The 24,489-nt window shown below is 38.9% G+C and overlaps 1 protein-coding gene across 7 annotated transcripts in view; it reads left to right on the top strand.

Annotated features, from left to right (window-relative positions):
* The window catches only part of KNDC1 (kinase non-catalytic C-lobe domain containing 1), a 96,215-nt gene that overhangs the window by 34,322 nt on the left and 37,404 nt on the right, over positions 1-24,489 (top strand). For 2 of the 7 annotated variants that reach the window (XM_069019771.1, XM_069019770.1), the window contains 3 exons: positions 334-399; positions 6,792-6,990; positions 10,266-10,324. In XM_069019771.1, the coding sequence (XP_068875872.1) occupies positions 334-399; positions 6,792-6,990; positions 10,266-10,324 (324 nt within the window). Of the gene's footprint in view, positions 1-333; positions 400-1,893; positions 2,071-6,791; positions 6,991-10,265; positions 10,325-11,836; positions 12,037-24,489 lie in introns of those variants that run through there. The other 5 variants (XM_069019769.1, XM_069019775.1, XR_011151765.1 and 2 more) reach the window with 4 other exon arrangements.

The following is a 24,489-nucleotide window of genomic DNA, read 5'->3' as shown; positions in this document are numbered from 1 at the left end:
ATCCATCAAAACTCCTTTCAAAAAATGCCTACCAATAAAGACCTCCTAGGAACTTACACTTCCTTAAGCAACACTCTAAGATATATTTATGGATAAGTGTAAATGTTAGGCCTAATTTAGGCACCAGAGAAACTTTTCCTGTTTTTTGGGGGTTTTTTTTATATATATAATGCACTCATGAGTCCAGCCCATGAAAGTCCAAAATTCAGGGTTCTTCTTGGGTACATTGTGCTGCCTGAAGAAAATATTTTGCCAAAAATGCTGGTAAAATACAGTTTAATAAACATTATATAATAACACTGTTAGTGGATTCATGTTTGCCCTTTTTTTCAGAAGTACCAGGCACTCACTGTTTCCCATGCTTCAACACTTGTTCACAAAAGCCTGAGTTACCAAATTGTAAGTATATATCTTGTTCATATCAACTTAGCTCAAAAATGTTAGTAAGAAGACAGCATGTATATGAAAGACTGCAATCTGTCTGGGTTTGGCTTTTTTCTCAGTAGTGTGCCATGACTGTGGAATGTATCCAAATAATATTTAATTAGGAGAAATCTTACAACTGCAGGATGACTTTTATGGGGCAGTTAATCAACGTATCTTTGTTTGCTTCACAGTGCTTGTTACTGTATATTTTAATAGAGTATTAATCTTTTCCATAGAATACTACATACAAAAAAAAAAAAAAAAAACTCTTGCTTTGTTTGATGTACTGTGCACAGATTAATTAATTAACATACTTCATTTTGACATAGAATTATAGATACACAGGAAAACAGAATAATGAAATTGGCACCATTATTTTCCAGCAGCTCTAAAATTTAATTACAGGAGAAGAGAGTCTATTCTCTCCATCCACCATGCTTTTACAATGGAGATAAAAGACTATGATGTGGCTTAAAGTTAAATCAGGATACACCTGCTCAAAGGTTACTTGTCCATTACCGAATGCCGATTCCCATTCCCAGGCTACAGCCTGTTTACTCAAAACGATCTGAGCTGTCTAACGGGGTTTACTTGAATTAAAAACTGGCTTATGCGGGTGGTGGTTTTGAAGGAATGCTTGATCTTGAACCTTTGATTTCAAGGGGAGTCCTAATGAAGTTACTTGAGGCACCCTAAGCCCTGTGGATAGCAAAAATGGGCCGGGGCTAATGAACGTAAAGCTGGTGGCACCGGCTTGGTTTTGTTTGTGGTTGTTATGGTTCGAACTGCGTCAGGAGTTATGCCATAAGCGTGCAAATACTTGGCCACCTGTCTTAATTCTAAACACTGGTTCATCCAGTAAATCCAGCGGTTTGGAGAGCCGGTGGCGGCAACGCGAGCCCGAGGGCTCGGGCAGACAGGGTGGGGATCACTCGCCGGCGGCAGCAGCGCCCCAGCACAGCGCCGGTCCCACCTCGGGCACCAAGCACCCTCCTGCCCGGCACCAGCCCTCCCTTCCCGCCGCTTCCGATCGCCGCCAGAGCGCAGCTGAGAGAGGACCGGCCCCGGCTCCCGCGGGGCCCCGGCGGCCGCAAATCGCACTGCGGCGGGCACGCTCCTCAGGGCGCAGGGCCACGCCACCGCCACGCCACCGCGGCGAGCGGGGAGCAGGGGGCGCGGAGCACGCGGTGCGGCGCGCAGCCATCCCCCGGTGACTCCCGGGGCGCGGCGGGGGCGGGCGGCGCCGCAGGAGGGCGGGAGCCGCCGCAGTGAGGCCGCGCGGGCGAGGCGGCGGCGGCCGTTGCCATGGCAGCGCTGCCCCGGGCCGGGGCCTGAGCGGCGGCGCGGGAGGGGCGGGGGAGCCCCGCGGCCGGGCCCGGCAGGGGAGGGGGTTAAGGCGGGCGGGCGGCGCCGCGGGGGTCGCCGCCGGGGGCAGCCCGCAGGCGGGTGTGGGGATGAGCGGCGGCGGGGGCCGAGGGCCGCGCTCCGAGTGCACAGGGAGGCTGCGGAGGTGAAGCCTCTGCTCCCTCGCCGGGCGGGATGGAGACTCTTGGCGCTGCAGAGGACGTGTTTTATGAGGAGGAGGAGGAGGAGGAGGTGAACTGCTACGACTTTGAGCCTCTGCCGACGCTGCTGGAGGATGAGGTGAGTGAGGCAGGTGCGGGGACGGAGCCGCCGCCCTTGCGCTCACCTGTGGTGTAGCGGCCTCAGGGTCCGCCCGCGGGAGGCGGCCGGGGCCGGGGGCGCACCTGCCCCCCGGGAGCGGCCAGGCCGCGGCCACAGCGCCGTTCGCTTTCCGTGTGTGCTCCTCCGGCTCCTCGCTGCCTCCTGCCCCGCGGTCCCAGCCACTAAGTTGGGCTTAGCCCATTCCCGTGCACCTTCTCCACACAACAGCAAAGTCATGGTCCTTGAGTGCGGGATGTCTCGTCACTGCTGTCGTAGCCGTGGGTTACTGCTGCAGTCGGCAAGTACGTGTCCTTGTCGCACCCGATCAAGGGAAATTTACACGGGCAGAACAGTTTCCCGAAGCTGCCAACCACTTTTTTGTACAGCCGTATATCGCTGCCCTGTGCTAAAAGGCCTTTGACACTGGGAAATAAAAAAACGAAAAAATAAAACTGTTAAATCTGTTTGTTCAGTTGTTATGCAGAATAACCTGTAGCTAAACCCAGTTCTTGTCATCACATTTGTCTGGATCTATTATTGGTTTTGCACTTGCTTTTTATTGCTCTTGCTCATCTTTTTATCTTTTCACGTGATGTGTGTTTCTTACCCCCTAGTGAATGTTAGGGCAAAATGTTCAGACATTTCTTCCTTTTTAAAGTAAAGGTTTGGTGAACCATATGTGAGCTGCTCATTCCCTGAACCAGATCTTGCAAACTTTCTTATTTGCTACATCAAGAATCCATGCTGAATCAGGAGCTGAAAGCACATTTGAAAATGCGAAGCCCCTTTCAGCTTTCTCAAGTCACCCAGTGGCTCACCAGTTTGGCTTTGCCACCATCTGTTCTGTTCAGTGCAGTAGGCCCTCTGCACTCAGACTGGCCAATGCAAAATCTAGGAGGAAGGTGGTAATGGTCTCATTTTTTACACATTGGCTTAAATACTTAGAGTATTTCCTTAGAATGGAGAAGGCTAAGGGTCAACTCTTCTGTACAAGAAAGAACTGAGCCCATTTTTCATACCTAGTCAAGATATACTTTGTGGGTTCCCATGAATCCCACCTATTTAGTTATTACAAAAACATAAATAGTTTCAGTATTTTTGTTGGGAGATTGAGCATGACCTATCACCTGGTGATTAGATAATAAAAAAGGGCTGCTTTGAAGAGTACTCAGCTTACTCAGGCAACCCTGTGTTTTTCTTCAGATGTGATGAATGTAATGAATGGCATTTGCCACATTTTTTGTGATTCTGGAATAGCTTGTTTTGAAGTTTGTGTGAATTATCATGGCAAAAAGACTTAGGTGTCAGAAGGCTGTGAGTGCTGTTGTACTGAACACTGAGTTGCTTAGTCATTTAGTGGAGTCTGCTCTTGTCATCATTGTACCTAGTATAAAGAATGAGGTTGGTGTCTGATGCATGTGGGCTTTTGCCAATATGTGAAGTAGGAATCTGCCTGAACTGGAGCATAGAAAATGCTGAGGATGAGGGTGTGTTTCCAATTCCTCTCTTTACTAGAACTTTCTTCATTTCATACTCCTTAATAATCAATTTCAAAATTTTTAAGAAAGGGTCTGTGGCCAATTAATTTATTTTTTATTCCTACTCCCTCTTAATTATCTCTGCTTAATTATATGCTACTGAACTCTTTTGTACTTGCTGAAGAAAATATAAGAGAAAGCTGAGAACTAAAGTGAGCAGTTAAGCATGGTTGCCTGACCAGTTTACTTTTTGTAGTTCTTACTGTTAAAACCAGACACTTCCATATTAAAACCAGACACAAGTGTCTTTTGCTGAAAGAGACAAAAAAGAGGCATCAGTATCTCTGATATGTAGCACATATGAATGAAGCAACTTCCAGTGGTCCGAAGTACTGAAGCAGTTGCTCACCAGAAGCTTCAGCTTGCCAGAACCTCCTGTGTTACAGTGTTAAAAGGATGGGTTTTTTCCACAGTGAAAGCTTCTGGTCTGTGTTTCTTTGGGGATACAAGCTAGTCAAATGCAAGTCTCAGTGTTTTCAATGCTTCATTCTCTACAAAGGCCTTGCTTAGCTGCAGTAGTGGCTTTAATAAGTAAGGTCAAGAAAGTGTGATCATTGTGGGAAATATGTGGTTTCTGTGAAGCAAGTAACTTACTGCCCTGGAGCATTGGAAATAGAAAGGCCTGCCATATGGTACTGGTGGTGTTTCATATTTTTGTATGTTTGTTTTAGCTTCACCTAGCCATCCACTCTTGACAGAAGCCACAGAACATTCATAGGACTTTTTTCCTTTTTCCTTGCCTTTTTTTTTTGTTAGGTTTTTTTTTTGGATGGATGGTTGGTTGGTTGGTTGGTTTGGGGTTCTTTTTTTGGTTTGGTTTGGTTTGGTTTGGTTTTTTGTTTGTTTGTTTTGGGGTTTTTCTGTATTACATAACTTTTTCATTCCCTGGAAGGAAAATAAGCTTACCTGACATGAGAGCATTACCTTTTGTTTACTTCCCAAAAAACCACAAGACAAAGATGTTTTTGTAGGTTTATACTGTAGATATCATTGCTGATAATTATTATCTACAGTGGAGTTCAGCCCCAAACCTTGACTTAAAAGAAGTTCTCTCAAGTCCTTATTGTGACTGGAATTTGATATTGAGTCTGTCTTAAAGATTGCAGGTTTAATTTTTTTCACGTGCACTCTAAATTGAGCCTATTTTGTCCATACATACAGATGAAACTCTCATAGTTTTGCATCTTGATTAGTGAAGCATTCTTTTATTTTTCTTTTGTGGCAAATGCCATCATGTCACCCAGCTGGAGGATTCTAGGAGAGTTAAAAATTATTACTGGTTCATTGTTTTGATCATAGGACTTTTATTTTTTTTTAACTCTTTTTGGTAGCCATAGAATAAGCAGTGTCTCTTCTATCCAAGCCTATCCTCATCCCGCTGCTCAGTTTGGTCCATTTCAAAGCCTAATGTTTGTAGTAGAGCTTCTTGCAATGTGTTTTTATTTGCAGATAGAGGAACCTCTGTGTTGCTCTTCATATTTGGAACAGCTTCCCTATGGAGATGTGCTAAACCTCCTTGTCCACCCGCCAACTCTGATGGCAGCATTACACAATTGGACTGAGCACAGCACAGAGAAAATAAGATTTTGTGCTGAGATCTTTTGCTGTTCATTATTATGTAGGACTGATTTTAATGAGACCAAGATCCATGATTGATGCTAGAAGGCACTGTAGTAATGCTGCCATTAGTAAATCAATCTATGTCTAGGCTGATGAAAAATAAGGCCTTTGAAAAGAGAAGTTTCCCAAATAACAGTGAGTGTGCTTTATTTCCTGCCTCACATTTATTTGTTAAGCATTGTAGTTTAGACTAAAAGGCACAATACACTTTTGGACTGAGGTCTGGTTCTTATTTGAAGGATATCATGAAAGCAGTGCTTAATTCTCTGAAAGACATGTTAATAAGCTGTCAGCCTCTTCTGTATATGGTAATCCAGATATTATTGATATTCTCCTGTGCTGAAATAGGTAAAGAAATTTATAACTGTTCTCCAAGGGATTAAAAGTTTAAACCACAGCAGTTTTCTGAGCTGTAAGATACTTCACATCCTCTTTTGCTGATGATGGCATACTTTCTTTTTTCTATATGCTAAGCAATGTGTATCTACATCTTCCATTTAGGGTATATTTAATATCGCTGAGAAGCATAGTCTTTAGTCTTAATTACTTACATATAAATGGGAAAATACTGTGTAATTAATAGTAATTATAGCTCTGATACAAAGTAACTTCTGTAGATTACCTTCCAGTTTTGTTGCCTTATTTTTCCTTATGGATGGAATCAGTGTTTTGTTTGTTTGGGGTTTTTTCCCCCTCATTCGTTTAAGTTCATGAAAGCTTTACTTCTGTAGCTGTGGGTAATGTATTGGGTTTGTATTCCAAAAATATCCATAGAGAGACTGGTTGCTTTGAGCCAAGCATTGTTTCTAAACATCTTGACCAGGAAAGCCACATTAGAAATTTTTTTGGGGCTGGACTCACAGCCTTACTGTGATAATAGGGTCAATGCAAGTTGACAGCAACTTAGAAACTTAAGTCCATGAGCTATTTTGATCACTAAGAGCTCTGGATGTAATGGGGAGGCCTAGGGCAACGGAAGTGTTTGGTTTTAAGTCCAAGTATAAAACCACTTTTCCTATGGCATGTTTGACTTTTCAGTGTTTATTAAATGGTCTACATCACTAAACTACACAAGAGCATCGTTCTTAACACAGGCTAATCTAAAGGGTACTTTTTCCCAGATCACAAATGGTCGGGAGAAGTGCTGTGAAGAGAATTTTTAAGTAGTTTATATAAAGACACCTGGGAGAGCTTGAAAGGCATGGGTGGAACAAAATGTTTTCATTTAGTCTCCCTGCTTTTACCTCCAAATGGTCTGTTTCCTTTGATGCAGTGTTTATTTAACTTACATATCTCCCATAGTATTTTTTTTTATGTTAGCCTACTGTGATATCTTTGTTCAGGTTAACTGTGCTTCTTAAAACATTCTGTGTTAAGAGCAAAGTCATGCACTTGGTGTTTCTTGGGGTGTTAATCAGTGTCCTAGAAAGTCTGAGAACTTGCTGGAAACATTACTTGTAGCCAATAGTGTCAAATGTAATCTATGATGCAGAAAGTTGTGTCATGAAATCCAGGGTAATTTATTAATTCATATCTTGGCAGGAGAATGTGTCCCTTGCTGATATTTTGTCACTGCGGGATAGCTGTCTTACTGAGCAAGATATTTGGGCAATTTGCCTGGAGTGTTGCCATTCTTTGAAGAGCATTGCCCATTCTGCAATCTTCCAGACACTCTGCATCACTCCTGACACTTTGGCTTTTAACACCAATGGCAATGTATGCTTCATGGAACAGCTCAGTGGTAAGTATTTGTGTTTCCAGGCTGTTTTACAACTGTGCAAACTCATAGTGAGAAACTGCAGTAAAACATTACATTCTATTTTTAAGATTTACAATTAAAATAAAGGTAAAATAAAACTTATTTCAGAAGGGATGTGTATATGTACGTGCGAAACTACATGTTCAGTTTTGTAATTGATGAACAAAGGTTGTTCTGAGTTTGCTTAGAAAATTCCCCCTAGTTATTTTAAGACTCATCCAGGTAATAAGTCTTCTTTATGTCCGTTTTAAACATGAAGATTAGGTACTTGTGTTCCTGTGTACACAAGTCTCTACCTTTGTAAAGCATGTCTTTCATCTCTTACAGGTTGTCTAATTTCATAGCTATGTTCTATTTCTAGATAAGTCTGATATTCAGTGTATCTTGCTGATTGTGGCCATAAAGAATGGAACAATTCCAGTGCATATTTGCTATTAAAAAGGAAAGTTCTGTTGAATAAAGGCCTTTTTTTTTTTTTTAAGCTCTCTATTGAATAAAAAATTAGTATTCTTTTAAATCATGATTTTCAGACTTGGCAAGTCTGAAATGAATTTTAGTATGTTAGAAACCAGTATGTAGTGGCATGAAGATGTTCAGGTATCGTAGCAGGTGAACAGGGTGATGACCTTTAAAATAACTTATTGTTTCATCTTAGATGAAAAGGCATGTTATGGTTGCTTTTCCTTTCTCATTGATGCATCTCAAGATGATGGGTCTAAAGCCTCTTAATGATTTTACAGAGGAGGAAAAAAACCAAACAGCTCTTATGCTATGGTACTTTTAAATTTATGACAGCTCATAACTAGGAGAACCATTCTATTCTATATACACACTAGTCAAGTTTTTGTTGTCATTTCTTTAACCTACTTTATTTTTTAACCTATGTCAGGATAAGGGTTTATTCTTTTAGTCAAAATCTAGATCACAGTATTTAGAAAAAATACTAGAAAAACTGAGGAAATGTGACGTTGCAACCAGATGAAGATTTGTTGCCTCCTTTAGGATTAGGGATGGTACTTCATATAAATGGAACATCATAAAATATAATTAATAAAGATGAAAATGTATCTTCAGAATTGTTGTGATGTTTGTTTTTTACTAAATTCTTCAAACTGACATGAGTCAACTTTTACTTCCGTATTAATAGGGTAATGTGGAATCAACTTCCTTTATTTTAAGGAGCTTGTCATACCTTGAAATTTAAAAGAAAAGGAAAAGAAGCTGCCTTTGTATAAGGCAAGGGTATATGAAAGACTTGTTGAAGAGAATAAATCTAGTGCATAAAAATGCTGCTCAACTGAGATCTTTGCTTGTAGCTAGGAAGGAAAATAGCCATTTCTTCTTAAATGTTTTTGTCTAATTGAATAGCTGGCAAACAATTGATCCAGGAATGCTGTATTCAAGGACTTAAAATGTGGGATAACAGATTCCCATGCAAAGCAAATGTACAAATATTTAGTTCCCTGAAGTCATGTTAGTCTCTAAGGAAAAGATTTTTCATTAGTTCTCTTTAAAGAATGTTATGTTTCCCATAGGAATGCAAAAACGTTACACATACATTCTACTTCTCTCACACACACTCCACTATGTCTTTGGCTCTTTCCCTCAGATCTTGTTACTGTTTGGTTAAAAATAAAGTTTATTAAGTAGGCACTTAAGGAGATTGTTCTTTTCTTGCTTCCCTGTAGTTGTTGCCTATGAATTTATTCTTCCAGAAGAAAATTATAACCTCTGGATTTGCTTGCCACTGAGAGAAAGCAAACAGCCTGTCATCTCTGCTTTAGCAGGAAGTTCTGCTTCCTGCAGGTTCTGTGGTGCTAAAGTGACAAACATTCAATAGAATGTTCTGCCAAGGGGTCTGATACCTTCTTGTCTCTTCAGATCAAACAAATTCCCATTGTAAACGTTATATTAGATGAATACAGTGAGCTGTACCAGTGATAATTTAAATACTTGTACAGCCTTTAAAGTGTTCTATGGAAAGAAAGGGGAAAAGGACTGAGGAGATAAAAAGGAGCAGTAGTCTGCAGGTGGGGGAGAGAGGAGAATAAAACATCTGTCTGTTAGTTCCCTTCTCATTCTGCCTCCTCTGCCCACCCCCAAAATCACAAAAAAATGTGGTGGTGGATAAGAAATGCAGAATTAGTTGCATACCCCTCTTTTTCAGTGGGAAAGTACATTTGGGAATGTAATAAGGAGCTGTAAATCAGTTATTGGTATCTGGCTAGTCAGCCAGGCCCTGTAGCTGCAATGTATGAATATGCAAAAAAAGTAATTTCTGGTAGTCTCTACCATATAACTGGGCTTAGTGTCTTCACAATAAAAACTTTGCATTTCACTTCTAAGAAACAGGCACAAAAGTTCTATTAAAGCTAAAGTTATGATGATTATGCTGTGCCTCTGAACATACTATTTTTCTCTTCTTGTTGAGAAGGGAAACACACTTTTTGCATGTAAATCATCTCAATCATCCTGGCTTCCCAGAAGGATAGATAAAGTGAGTTGAGTATGTATGTGAAGGGTAGGTTTTTTAGTTGGGCTCTTGTTTAATTCCTTGGTGTTCTTTACTGGGCTCATGTGATGTAAGTACACTGTGATACTGTGTACCTGCTTGGATGCAGAAGCAGCATCAGTCTCTTTTAAGATGGTCTTTTTTTCTTTTCACCTCCTCACTCAGAATTGACTGCTGTAGTAGCTCAGTTCTCTGTTCAGCAGCACATGTGTGGGCAATTTACTTCCTCTACTCTTTTATCATAAGTAAAAAAGCTAAGCAGAAAGGTCAGAGTTCTAAGATGAAGACACAATTAGCTGTTCAGACTGGCTTTGCTGCTTGAACCCTTATCACCCACGTCTGCCGTGGAAAATAGTGAATGAAAGTGTCCAATTAATCAAATCAGACCTCTAAGCCACAGCTGAGCCCCACCAACTTCGGTGATAACTGGGTCCAAACATAAATGCCTGAAGGCAAGAAGTGGTTAGACATGTTAAATGTATTTCTTTGTGGGTGTTAAATCGGTTTTGTTTCTTAGCAGGAAAGTTATGATACCTTGAAACAGCACTTTATTTTGCTTCCAGCACTAGTAATATGGATAAGTTGTCTGTACATCAAATTGGAGTGAACCAGAATACTGCTATACAAAGTTTCTTTTGTCTCAGATAGGAGTGTATCATTAAATTTGTATCATCAAATTGGTTTGTGGGTTTTTTAAACAAGACTACTAATTTCTAATCTGGCATGTTTCCTTTTGTTTTCAAAGATGATCCAGAGGGTGCCTTTGTTCCACCAGAATTTGATATCACCGGTAACACTTTTGAGGCAAGTTCATAAATTTATATCTGTAAAGTAGAGGGGGAGGTTAATAGTTTTAGTATTTCTGGCAATACCAAATACTCAGCATTCTCAGTATATAATTTTAGAACTTCTAAAGATTTTGAGTAGTAAATGGTGCTGTTGAGATATGTTTTGTGAAAATAAAAAGTAAACTTAAAATGCTGTATTAATTTTCTGCATAAACATTTGTTCACTAACTGTTAAAATGTGAGAATCTATTTTGGCTGAATAATGTGTTGTGCTAAACCACAGCTGGCCTATATTATGTTCACTGGTACCCATCACTGGTTACGTTGGCTTGTTTGGGGACTAGTCATGAACTTTTATGACTAAATATAAAATTTGTTTGCTATCCTCTTCAATAAAATAATTCAGGGAAGAGTAATCAGCAATTTTATCTTTGATTTAATGAAGAAACAGATTACTATCAGTTGCTTTGCAATGCACAAATGCTCTACATTGTTAAATTAAATTAGATTTGAATTGTTTATACTAATTCATTAGCCTCCCAAGTCAACCATCTCATTGCATGCTACAGGAGCACTTTCTTGCTTAATATCCTTCTTCTTAATACACTACTTTTTCTGGCATGTATTCCTAGATAATTCAAATGCTTTTATTAGCAACACATTTAATTCAAGGTATGTTTAAAAAATACGGTTCTTTATAGTTCAGTACAAATATCTTTTGCTTTTCGTAGTTGTAGCCTTCATAGTCATTTTAATAGTTCTCTGTGTTTCTTGGTGGAGGGGGTGGTGGTGGGGAGGAGGAGGAGAAGCAAACCTTGGAAGTGTGTAGTACTCATGTTAAATGAGAATGATAAGGCAGGGAGGGTGGTATAATAGAATATGAAATAGTGCAGTCTTTGAAGGTTAGAGAGGCAACATTTCACTCTGTTGCTATGCTTTATTAATATATCTACATGGGCCAGCAGAGCTCTAGTCATTTTGTGCTCACTCTCCTCCTCATCCCCGTGATGGTTTGTGGGGAGTCTTTCTTTGTGGACAAGGACTGTTAGGAGGTGGCCTGCATTGCCTGTAAACTCGGCAACTTTATAAGCCTTTATATTCAGATGTGGTTGAGGAAAACAAGACCCAAAGGTGACTGGGTTTTGTTTCTTTCATTTTGTTGTGCTTCTGAAGCTGGACTTAGATTTTACATAAATATGTTCTTCATTCCTTAACAAGATTCAAAGACTTGACACAGAAATGCTTACAAGATTTGCGGAATTATTTGCTCCTTTGGCCAACTTATTTCCCCCAACCCTTTTTCCGTGTCTAGAAATTGCTGAACTTGTCTGCATAAAGTAAATAGATATAATGAAAGAGGTTCAAAGACCAAGGAGATGGAACAAGGTGAAATAGGAGGTTGGAAAGACTGTGGTAATACTAAGTGACCTGAAATTTTAGTTCTGTCTGATAGACAAGGCTGTTGCATTCCTTTTAGATAAAACTCATCTGTGTACAGATTTGTTGTTTAACTCTTCTCTTTCAGCAGCATGTGCAAGCCTGTTAAGCCCCAGTGAATCCCAATACAAAGCACAGCACAAACAATTAAACATTCAGTGAAAGCTGTCAAGGACTGGCTCTAAACATTGACCATTTTACTCCTTTTGCAAAGGTCGTTGAAGATACGTGAAGGTACACATTTGTGTGGAAGGAAATCAACATGCTCTGCATTGTCTCTTGTGAAGTGGGGTAAGGGCTGGGTGCACTGATTTCTGTGCGTTGCTGCTATTTCTTTATCTAAAAAGTTGGGAAGCTTTCCAAAGCAGGGAGAGAGTGCTACAACAGTATCCTGTTGCCTCAGCTGTTTTTCAATAACCATCCTAGAGCAATAGACAGGACTGAAAAGCAAGGGCTTTCCCCTGCATTGAGGCAGAAATGTATTGTTTTACTCTGGGATTTGTGTGCATTTGGTCAGACGTCTATGGGATTCAGAGTATTTATGGAATTTCAGAGCTTTACCTCTTACCATGTATAGAGTTTGGTTGAATGTTTAAGTGCTTTAGTACCAGACCGACTTCTGCCAAGGATTCCATGGTGATCTCTGCCTGCTTTTACTTTTGCGGTTTCCAAGACCTACAGTGGGTTAATGCTTGTGTACTTGTTACAAGGGTTTTATAATATTGTAATCTTTCCAAGCTGGCCATTTCCTTCTTGGTGTTAATACATCAAATTCTTCTCTTTTCCAAAAGTATTGATACTTCTGTCTGTCCCCTCACCCCTATTGTAACCTTCTACTGTACAATAGCAGAATAGTACTGCTTTATATGCATCTCCTGGCCCATTGTGCTTTCTCAGTATTATGAGGTTCTTTGATTACAGTAAGCTGCCCTTTTTACAGGGGTGTCAAGTCTCTTGTGTTACTGCTTGCTCCTTCCTTGGTAATGACCTGACTTGGTTCTTTGTTGGTTGTTTTTGCAGCTGCTTGGTCTGCTTTGTTTAGAACGATGGCGAGTAATGTTTGTATTGAAACTGTCTGATTTCAATATAGAGAGAAAAAATTAGTTTTGGAACTACTGAGTATGTTCAGGATGATCTTTGATAGCTGTTACTCTAGTGTCAAAGCTCAGCTGATTTAAAATAGTTATGTCAGCCAGAGGTTTTGCTTGATTTGAGTGCAACCTATTTTGCGGCTTCTAAAATGGAAGCACACGAGGAGATTTGTATGGCTACTGGATGACTTCTTCCTCTTTAAACTCTTTTTGAAAAATTCCTTCAATTAAAGCTACAGTTATTTCAACAAGAGATGTTTTGTTTCCTGCTTGGTGAATTACTGATCCAGACCTCTAATGGTATTGTGACTCCAACCTAATTAGTTGCTAAACTTAGCTGGCACTCACAAGCACACAAGGGTAATAGACACAGGAAGCAAATTGAAATGCATTACTGTCCTGGTGTCTGAAACAAAGCTATTAAAGATGTCAGTTTCTAGTTGGAATTTCAAATAGCAAGAGATCTAAAGCTTTGTCCAAATGACAATGCACAAGACTGAAAAGTAATTGATTTCATGTGGTTGGTTTCAGCCTTGTGCTTTCTTTCCTGACCTGCTCTCCATTTGTAAAGTGGGAATAATAGCACCAGCTTCAGTTACTGTTGAGAGTTGGAAGGTGAAGACTAGCCCTTCAGCTTCAGTGTCAGGTGTAAAATAGACTTTTTAGAGAGAAGCATGGTTAAGAAGGAATTAGCTGTGAAAGGGGCTTACGCTACTGACAGTGAAGTGCAGCTGAACTTTCCATGGTGACTTTAGTGCTGCTACACTTCCAGCCTGTGGGGTTGGAGGAAGGATTGCAGTTTCTGAGCATCTGAAGAGACCTTGAAGTCACTGTGTTGCTAAGTGGTTGGAGTGGCATTGAATAGACCAGTTCTGGTATGTTCTCCTCTTCCAGGTGTATGCGTTGTGGGGTATGCCCAGCCACTGCCCTGGAGGGACATCTGCTGAGATAACATTTGCTCAAATCTCCCAGCAGAACTCCCCTGGAAAGGCAACTACTTTTCAGTTACAGTGAGAAGACAGACCCAGAATCCTCTGGGAGACCCTATGGAGATCTTTTGTAACCCATTGGCCTTTACCCTCTGACACTGCTCCCCTGTATCCCTATAAAGCCAGCCCCCTGCCCCTGTGAGGGCAGAGAGGTGCTTGTCCCTAGCTCCCCTTCGCCAGAGTACAGACCAATAAAGCTCCCTCGTGCAGAACAGCTACATGAGCCTCTCATCTCTGTCCCTGGTCTGGCCTGGAGGCTGCCCTGCAGAGCTGAGCTGAAATCATGAGCTGACAATCACTAAAGAGCTGACAGCCTCTGCATGGGCCCTCCAGCCAGCAGCTGAGGGAAGACACCGGGCCTTGGGAAGACGATCTCGAGCTCTTTGGGGACCATCTCTCTGGACCGGTCACAGCTTCCTCGGTCAGAGCTACTGACCCCTCACCAGCTGTCATAATGCATGGTTGCAGTACAAGGGCAGAAAGGTAGCCAGAGAGGGTACTGCTGGGCTCTAGGACAGCACTGAACTAAAACAGAGGATCTCCTGGCTATCTGTTCATGTTAATTTTTTTCCTCTAACTTTGCTATCTCCTTACAGACTTCCATTACCATTGTGCTCTAGTAAATGTACTATTAAGAACTGGTGCTGACAAGAGAGAGAGGCAATAGGAGATAAACTTTGGAGTTATGATCCATACTGTAAGTCCAAAGAAAAGGTGAATTTCTCTACAGTACACTTATTATCACTTGCACTTCTCCTCTTAATGCAAATGCAGGCATGTGATGTAACTGTGTTCAGTAAAAGTTTTCACATTACCGAAGCTGTCACTTGCCTGCATTGGTGGAAAGATCTCACTGTCTGCTTTTCCTCTAAACTGGAAGTTGTGCCTGAATTTGCTATCGCAAGTATTGATCAAATTTTTGTTCTCACTGAATCTTGAGCTAGAAGTCAGTTAGAAGCATCTGGAGTATAAAGATTAGCATCTAATTTTATCATTTTCTACTCATCATGCTATAGAGAACAGCAAAGAATGTGAATTTTTCTGTTCTTGAAAACCATTAATAGACTCAGATACAAAAATATTTGAGGCTTCTTTTAAAGTTTTCCCTGGTTCTGCCTTCTAAATAGGAAGAACTTTAGCCTTTTTCCTAATGAAGGTGGTTCCTATTTCATTTTCTTGCCCTGAGCAGTACAGTGTTAGACTTATGAAATTTGACCAATGGGAGGCTCAACATGAATAGTTAAATATTGTTGAGTTCATTAATAGCCTTACTTCTATCACTACACTACAAGATTGCCTCAGGTTAAAAACATTGGCTGTCTCAAACCAGTTTCAAATAGCTATTTGTCTGCATCACAAAACTGCCATTGAGTCTCACACAGAGGTTCATTGATGTGGAACACCACATTTCTAAGATATGAGCTTTCAGTGAGATGAAGGACCCATGTCCACTATGTGTGAGCTTGCATTTATAATATTTTAATAATGTGGCTATTCAGTTTTGCTTGTTCTAGTGAACCTTTGTGATAGAAATCAGTGAATTTTCACTCTTGTCCATAGATTGGATCATACTTCTGTTAATTACTTATTTCATTATTTAGTGGCGATAAGATGCAGTAGTTCAGAAGCCTCAGTGTGCAGCAGGATTAAAACCTTCAGAAATTAAAGTACTGAAAAAGTGATACAGAGTTAAATACTACCTTGAAGAGAAGGAAGAAATATGGGTTAGAGAAGGGGAAGAAAGTGAAGTTCGCACTTCCTCTTTTTCTCATCTACAACTTGTTCTTGCTTTTATCTATCAGGACAGGAGTGGGGTATGCTGATCCCTCACCTGAGAGAGAATCACAACTGGAAAAGGCTGAATGCTGTCACTGTCTTTGTTAGAATGTCATGGCTGTCAACTTGCAGTTCTCAGTGGCTGGTAGTTGATTTATATTACATAAAAAGAAGTCCAAGTGTTTCAGCAACCTTAAAAATAAACAAATGAACACAAAGTGGTAGAACTACTGCAAATAGAAGAGATACAAAATAAAATGTTATCACATTTTTTTAATACTAAATTATTAAGATTCATATAACTTATTCATATGAAATGAGACAAGGCAGTTGGAGTGATAAATACAATATACATACAAATATTTTATGTACATATAAATGCATGGGTTGAAGTGTCAAATGAAACACAGTGTTCTACAGAATAGATAAAGAAAGGCAGGTTCAGGGTGTGTGTACGTATATATATATCTGTGTCAGGCCTACTGAAGAAAACTGAGCAGTTTCATGCTGCAGTATTTCTCAATAGCTGATCATCACTAACCTAGTGCTCATGTCTCAGCTGTTGGTCCTTCTTTAAATGTGAAAGCCTTTATCTTTCTCCCAAATTCATATAGCAGACAGTAAAAAGAAAGTCTTGTCTTTGTGACTTTCCTAGTCTTTTAAAGCAGTAGCTTTGAATACTGTGAGATTATCTCTATTGTTCTATTCTTTCTTTAGCTCAGTACAGGATGAAAAAAAAAAACTTTTATATGTTCTCCTAGAGGGGCTTTTGGTTTTGTGTTTATCTGATGGGGGAAGCAAGTCTTTTGAAACACCTAGTGCCTTTTTTCTTCAGTTCTGTTTCCTAGTTTCATGTAGCCTCCCCTTGAGACTAATTCTATCTAACAGCAGCAAGGCTTGTCATCAGCAAATGGTAACTTATCTCCTCCTGTAGTCTAAACCATTCAATCTTCTGAGCGTTATTTAAAGCTGTCTTTTCCTTCAGTGACAAAAATAAATTACTTTCATTTGGTTACCTCTGTGTCTACTGTGCTATAGAAGAGAAAATGGAATCTTCGTGTTCTTGGTTTTTACATCACCATCCCAATTGAGGTTCCGTTCAGGAACTTAGGACTGAGCAGACACCCTTTAGTTGCTTTACACGAAGTTAACAAAAGGAGGAATGAGGCCAATGGGACTTTTTTACAGCAGTCTTTTTTAGTTAGTTTGTCTGTTTGTTTTCTTTTAATGCCTAGACTATCTTAAAGTTTATCATTTGGTTACCTCAAAAACCTACAGCTTGTTGCTTAGTCCTGAAGTTGGGGTTGCAAAGTTGTCATATTGGTCTTTGTTAGCAAACTTTTTGAGAATATTGCCAGTATTTCTACAGTTTTGTCTCTAAATCTGAAACAACTTTTCAGATTGACTTTTTATTGGAAACAATTTGTCTCTTAGGCAGAAAAATGTCTTCAGGAGAAAAATTACTGGTAACCTGGTCAATGAAAATATATAGAATTTTAGGCTTCTTCCTTATTCGGCTAAAAGATTCCTATAAGAAAGCATTGTTAAAGTTAAGATATATAATTTTTTCCCCTAAGATTGGTGAAAATGTACAAAAGAATTTTTAAATTATCTTATTTAAGAATTCTTGTTTTGTGAGGAAAAGACTGGGAGTCAAGAGAGGACTTTGTGTTCTGTGGTTCTTGTAGTTGAAGTTTACTTTTTTAGAAGCCTGAACAGCTGTGTTGGATAAATTTGTGGATTGTTTCCATCATGGGCAAAAAACTATGGAAAGGAGAAGAAATTGTTTTCTCCTGTTACACTTGTACAGGGTTATCATAAAGCTCTGGGCTTCTTAATGCTAAAGATGCATGAATGTTTTGGATCAGTTGTTTCTCTCCAGCCTCTTCGACATAAACTCTTCTCATTAGTACTGATACTTTCTCGGCTGTGGATGAAGTTGTCTTCTTTAGCCCTCATATCATTATCTGTCAGTTTCTGGTGCTGCCCATTCAAACTTATATCTTTGATGGATCCATCATCATACTGGTCTTACTGGCAGAATTTAATTTTCTCTGGTCCTTTCCACTTATTTCCATCATTTACTCCTTAGACTGGTTTACAATGCTGTTGAAATATAAGCCTGAACCCTTAAAGGCAACACTGAATTATTCCTTATCATTACTTGTTATTAAAAGATTTCTCTTTCATTAATTTTATGCCTGTTTTACATGGATATTCAGGTCACTAAGAGATCCATGATCGTTGCTACACTGGATCTGGATAATTTATACTCCCTGAAACAGTGGCAATTAATTTTTACCATTTGCACAAACTGAAAATGAGCCATTTCACCTGTGTATGAGAACATTCATTAATACCACTGTTTTTGAAAGGTTCAGGAAACAATTGACTTAGAACTAGATGGTAGAATGGATGACTTCCTAATCTCGAGATGAAATTTCAAGACTAGTTCAGTTTCCACTGTGAATTAGATGGTTGTAGAGTATTAGGTTGTTGAGATTTAGTTAACGGAGCCTGCAGGATTGTGACAAAATGGTTGTCACTCATACATCAGTCTCCTTAGTTACAGCATTTCAGGAAACCTTAGAAGAATAACTGAGAATATGTTTTTGAAGCTGAGGATAGTGTCTCCTGGGAAATGTGTTGAATGTGACTTAACTTTTCTTAGATAAGCTTGCAACACATTTTGAATTAATCTCTTTGTATAACATACTCCAGGATTCTTTTCAGCCCTTTCACCAAGTCTAAAAATAAAACAAAACAGAACAAACAAACAAACAAAAAAAAAACAACAAACAAAACACACAAGCCAACAAACAAACCAAACCAAAACAAAACAAGCCCCACAAAACAATCAAAAGCCCCAAGCAAACTTCTCCTTTCTCTTAGCTGTAATACTACTGTACTTGAGTAGAGAAGGAGCAAGGTTTACTTCTGCAGAAAACAGTCCCCTGAAACAATCAAACAAAAAAAATAACCAAACTGAAATAAGCCCCCAACCCTCCCCCTCCAAATGTTTACGTTCCTGCCATATAAAATGAGAGCTACCTATTCATTGGCTATTTCTGTCACCTCCAGCTGTTCTGTGAAAATTGGTATTCTGAATGCTGTCATAACAAGATATTATGCAGAGAGGTTATTACAGAAGTGTTTGGCCAGCTTTTTACATTTTGCATCTTATACATGATTCTTATAGGAAAAAAAATAGAAATCTCCATAGATTATTATGTTAAGAAAGAGTTAGCTGGTTATTCCACAGTAATAAATATTTTACTTATCAAAGTCTGGATGTCATTGACTCATGTAATGGTAGAAGAACTGGGGTGCTGTTCTAGTGTATTGGCCCATAGTGTTCTTAACTGGAAGTGCTACAATTCAGTTTCTTACCTCCAAAATGTGTAATAAGTATCCCTCAATAGAGAATGGTGTGAATGCCTTACTCAGAGTGACAGACTACAAGTAGGCACTGCCTCTTAGGTTTAAGATTAAAAGAATGTAGTTTTTTTTAAATAAAGAACTTCAGTAACTATGAATAATATCATATTTGCCATAAAATGAAAAAAAAAATCCTACACCGTTGAGAGAAGACAGAACCAGTCTGCTCAGCATGCACATAACTGTTTCTCAGGCTTCCTTGTTTCTATGCCTACAGGGAATCAGTTGTGTTACCTTAATTAAGTGATAAATGAATTACCTATGGCAAGTAACTTAAAAGTAAGGAGGTTAATGGCTGATAAATCATAAGGAGAGCTGTGACACATGAAACTCTGTTTCAAAGGGAGTTTTAAAAAGATACCATTGTTCAAGAAGCTTTAAAGATAAATGTGAGTAACTTTTGCTATCTAAACCTCTGAGGTCTTCAGCAGGTTTTTTTGCAGTATTCTTTCTTACCTGTCATAATTATACTTCTTCAGTCACACAGGAGAGGAGTCAACTGGTGTGCTACTCATCTGTGTTGGGGTGCCTGATCTTTGTGATTAAGGGAGCCTAAAAGTGGGATGGAAGTGTAAAAAAACCTGTTCTTAATTTGTGTCTTCACTCTGCAAATACATGAGTAAATTCCTGCAAACAGCATGGTTTAAATTTGCTCAAGATTCTGTGTATATTCATCTTCATGTGACTTCCAAAAGTGAAATGAATCTTTACCAAGAAACTGTCAGTGGCTTACGATACATCTGTCTTTACTATGGTAGTTAAGGTAACAACAGCTTTTTGAAACTGTGTTGAGGTCCATTTGAAAAAAATTTTTTTTTTTTCCCTTCATTTCTGGGTGTAGCTCTGAATTGACAGTATTTCTTTTCAAAGTGATTACTACTATAAATGCTGGCAAGTTACTCTATGGACAACAATCAACAGGGTCATATGGAAAGCCAAAATCTATTGCTGTTAAAATCATGTTTGCAGGTAGCACAGAGACTGTTGTAAATGTATCTTATGATTTTTTTAAAAACAATATGTATCTCCTGTCAAAGAAGACCTGAAAAGAAACCCCTGAGGTTAGTCAAAAAGTATGCAAGAAAACTTACAAAAGAATGAAAACCTGATATTTTTCAAATCTCTCAAAACGCAGAAATGCTACACAAAGTCTGCAATGTTTGCAAATGAATAAGATGCAAAAGAGTTTTTCAAAGAAAGCCACAGCCAAAAAGCTATGTAATTTTTTTGAACGTTTTAACCTTGTAGGACCTTCAGTAGGTTCATACATTGCAACTCTTCTTTATGGAGAATTATCAAAAATTGGCTCAATTAAGAGTGTCAGAATAGACTAGTGACCAACCTGACAAAATTAGCAGTAACATAAATTTCCAGGACCAGATGGTGAAACAGCATTCATAAAAGAAACAATTATTTCAAGTAATACTCTTTAGCCTGGAAGAGAAGGCCCTGAGGGAGAAGCTCTGCTAGAAATCTGAGGCGTGCTGTGGCAGCAGCCATGGAGTGAGTGTCAGCTCTCAGAAATGGAGAAGTAGGTGGCAACAATGAGATGTCCATGGGTGGATTCATAAAAAATATTGCCTTTTTATGCCGTGAGATGTGGAAATTCTTGCTGCAAAACATAGATGCAAAAAGGTTGCATGTGAATAAAACTTAGACAAATTCATGGAAATAAAACAGTTGGCGTGAACCGTTACAGACAAGAAGCCTGCAACTGTAAAACTGACATTAGGTTGATGTCCTAGGTAGTGTTTCTCAGTTCAAATTGGATGATACAAATACAAGTCACCCAGAAGCAGTAAAATGTAGGGACTAGGTAACAAAACTTTGCTTGTGTTTTATGGTATAAACTATGACCTGATATTTGCTTAACAACATAAATAAACTTGAAAGCTTTCACTTACTTTTGTTAGGTTAGTTAAAAGACAGTTTGAGAGTCGAAATACCTGCAAACTTTGACCATGAGAAAATCTGACCTGTAGATGCATTTTGGTCCTCATTTGTTGTTTTAGGACTCTTTTGGGGACCAAGTTTTTTCAGACAAAGTTAACTGTAGTTAGAAGGGACAAACTGCACATACAGCTTTGACAGAAAGTGTACTTCCAGCATTTGCTGCCACTTCAAGCTGTACTGTATGTTTTCAGAATAGTCTACAGTGGTTGAGCACTTCTAGCACACTGCAGACTAATGATCTACGCATCCAGAGTGCCAAATGAACAGAAAGCTAATATTTAATACAGCACCTTCCAGTAATTACAATTATGCAGAAAGGCATTTAGTCCATTTGTAATGAAAGAAAGTATTGAAAATAATAGGCCTATTTCCCTTTCGTTTTCTCGCTGAGGAATATTACTGACTTTCTTTTGCATAAAAATAGTGCATTTTAGAACGACAACATAGAAAATTGAGATAGGTAAATATTAAATGTTGTCTCTCAGTAGTAATTTTCTCAAGCATTACCTTGAATTTCTTTATAAAACTTTGAGGTTTATAATCACACCGAAGCTTTCATTTATGGAACCCTTAAATGCTTTGAATTGTGAAAGGGTGGAAGTGTCTAAATCTGTGCAATCTCAATTAAAAAAAGAAAATATGCAAAGTAAAATAAGGGTCAGATATGAATGTCAAAACCAAGAATTGTTTTACACAATTTCTGTAGTTTGTCATTTAGTCAGAAATATTTTCAGGAAGTATTGGTTGTATTACAGTCTGTCTTTTTCAGTTCTCCACAAGACCTACAATTCTGAACTCAGTGAAATCTCAATACAAAATATAAATGGTCATTATTCATAATTGCTACATGCTTGTGCAGTCTCTATTCAAAAGCTCTTTTGTCAGCTTTTTCCTGTAGTGTTTGTCTGCAAATGTGGGTTCCTGGAGAAGTTTAGTTCTTTAGTCCTGTCAAGCAGTAATACAACAATGCCTCTGTCATGGTCTGTGTAGACTTGGAGCTTTTACTTCTTTTCCCAATCTTTTGATTGGCAGATTTTAAAACTAGAGCAGATCATTACTTTTCTCTGATTTCACTTCCTATAGTGTTAAATGGTTATAAAATGGCATGCAGCAAGGCAAGTAACTTTTGATTAGAACTTGCTGAAGCCTTTTGGAAAGTACTTCAATAATGATGTAAAATTATAACATGATGGCAGAAGCTTTCCTCTCCCTTGGTCAGTGCTTCCGGTACTTAGCTTGATCATTTAAAAAGAATGTATCTTCACCTTTTGGATTACCTTTTTGTTTGGTTGGTTTGTTGGTTTTTTTTGTCTTGTTATGCCTTTGTGTCTTGGAAACCACTCTAGTATTAAAAGCTATTTTGATTTGAGGCTACCTGTATGATTATGACCTTCAAATTTTTCTCTGAAATACGTGAGTTCCCTTGTTTCAGCATGTTGCTGAAAGAAGGACTTCTGTTACCTCAAATCATACTTATTACTCTTTTCAAACATCTTTTTTTGTGTTGCCATTGTGATTCTCAAAGGGCACGTTATTTCCATGATGGCCTTCCCAGTAATGCATACCATAATGGTTTACCTACAATTCTTGTTATATTTGCTGACTTTGGGCTAAGAGTATATGTACTCTCTAGGACCAAATCTGGAGAGTTTCCTAATGTGACTTCCTCCCTTTCCTCCCATCCTTTTTGAAACTGATGCTGTGGAGCAGTCTTGCTGGCATGGTCTATATATTTTTGTAACAAGTGGCATTAAGTCTCTAACTTCTAAGCCTCCTTAGGAATTGTGAAGAGATTGCTTTGGGTTTGTTTGGTTTTTCTTTTGGATCTCTCTGGAAATTCATGTTATTTATCAACTATTAAATTATTATCCTGTAATGCAAAATGCTTATAATTCAAAAAGCTTTTCTCCTTATCTACATTTAAAACAAGTGGGTGTGAGGGTGGGTTTTTTTGGAGGAGTTGTTGGGTTTTTGTGGTGGTGGTTTTGTTTGGTTGAGTTTTTTTCAGAAATTAAGGAAAAAAGCCCTCTTAATTATTTAATAAAATTCCTAATGGCCCATTCAGTCCCAATTCTGTCTGGCCAGAAGAAAAGTTGTTTGCCACCCTTTCCTATTTGTTACTCTCCGCAGAGCAGACTGAAAAATCTTTAGCTTGCTTTTGAGACTGTTTTCATTGAGAGCAGTCACTTCTAGTAAGCATTAGGTATTTTATACTTAAGAATTTGCTTTATTTATTGCATATACCCATCTTGCTCTCCTTTCCCAGGAAGTGAAATTTTCTTCCTAAGCCTCACTGCGCAGTTAAGTAGAAGCATTTTGATGCATTAACTTGGGGAACGCCCCACCTAGTGGATGATCACAAACTCATTTTCTCATTGCTCCAGTTCGGACAGACTTACGGTTACATTGGATTACCTTAAATATTACCCATGTTTACTGCCAGCTCAGGAAATTGATTAAATAGCTGGATTTTCTTTCCCCTTTTCCTTGTGGGGTGACGGTGGTGTTTCGGGAGCTGGGAGAGGGGAAAGATAAAAAAGGGGATTTACATGAAAGAAAGTTTCAAGCTGAAAAAGATTTCACGTTCCCAATAAATGTTTTAACATAGAAATTAGTTACAAGCTACAGTGCTTAAAGTGGCCGTCTTCAAAACTAGCTTTCCTCCATGTCAGAGGAAAGGAAGTACCTTAACAGAGCAACTTTCTGTGTATTGGAAAAAAGATCTTTGTTCAGTGTGAGACTGGCCTTTCTCTTGTACAAGAAAAGACACAGTGAACTTCATTAAAACAGGACAGTAAAATGGAGTCAAAGCCTGTCTGCATGCATCTCAGACACTTGTGCTTTTAAAGGCAGACTAGGGCATACGAGGTATACCCCACTGTAACAGAAATTATTAATTGGAAAAAGTGGGATGAAGTAATGTGTTGCTCTGCCCGTCTTGTTCCTATGTCCTATAATGTTCACACCCAGCCTTGTGTGGATGAAGGAAATTTGTCAAAAGCAAATTCTTCTGTTCCTTTAAAGTTAAGCTCCTCATCTTTCTGTCCTGCTTTTGGAGCTGGTATTTGAGTTGTATATAATGAAATTATATTCAAATAGTCTTTCTTATTCTCCTGTATTATAAGAACTAGTGAATTCTTACACATTTGTTACTGGAAGAAATTCTGTTCAGAAGTTATTCTGTTTGGAAGTACCTTCTGACTCCCAAGGTGTCCCCACACTATGTGGCATTATTTCTTCTGGTATTTACCATGGTTTGGTCTGTGTAGCATAAGTCCATAACTTGTGCAGTGTGTTTTTTTCCTTCAGTTCTTAGAGGAGTGATTAATTTGTTTCTATAATAGTAATTTTGTGGAACAGAGGTGATGTCACTTGTTGCAGATCCTATCAAATAAGTGGAATAACTCACTAATATCAATATATTAAACTGCCCAGCACAATACTACATTTATACAAAAGGCTCTTTAAATAGAGCTGTATTATATTTTTAAGCTTGT

This window comes from Aphelocoma coerulescens, chromosome 6 (assembly GCF_041296385.1).
Source record: "Aphelocoma coerulescens isolate FSJ_1873_10779 chromosome 6, UR_Acoe_1.0, whole genome shotgun sequence".
Taxonomy (NCBI): Eukaryota; Metazoa; Chordata; class Aves; order Passeriformes; family Corvidae; genus Aphelocoma; species Aphelocoma coerulescens.
Note: the sequence above shows the minus strand (reverse complement) of the source record. Positions and strands in the feature narration are given on the sequence as shown.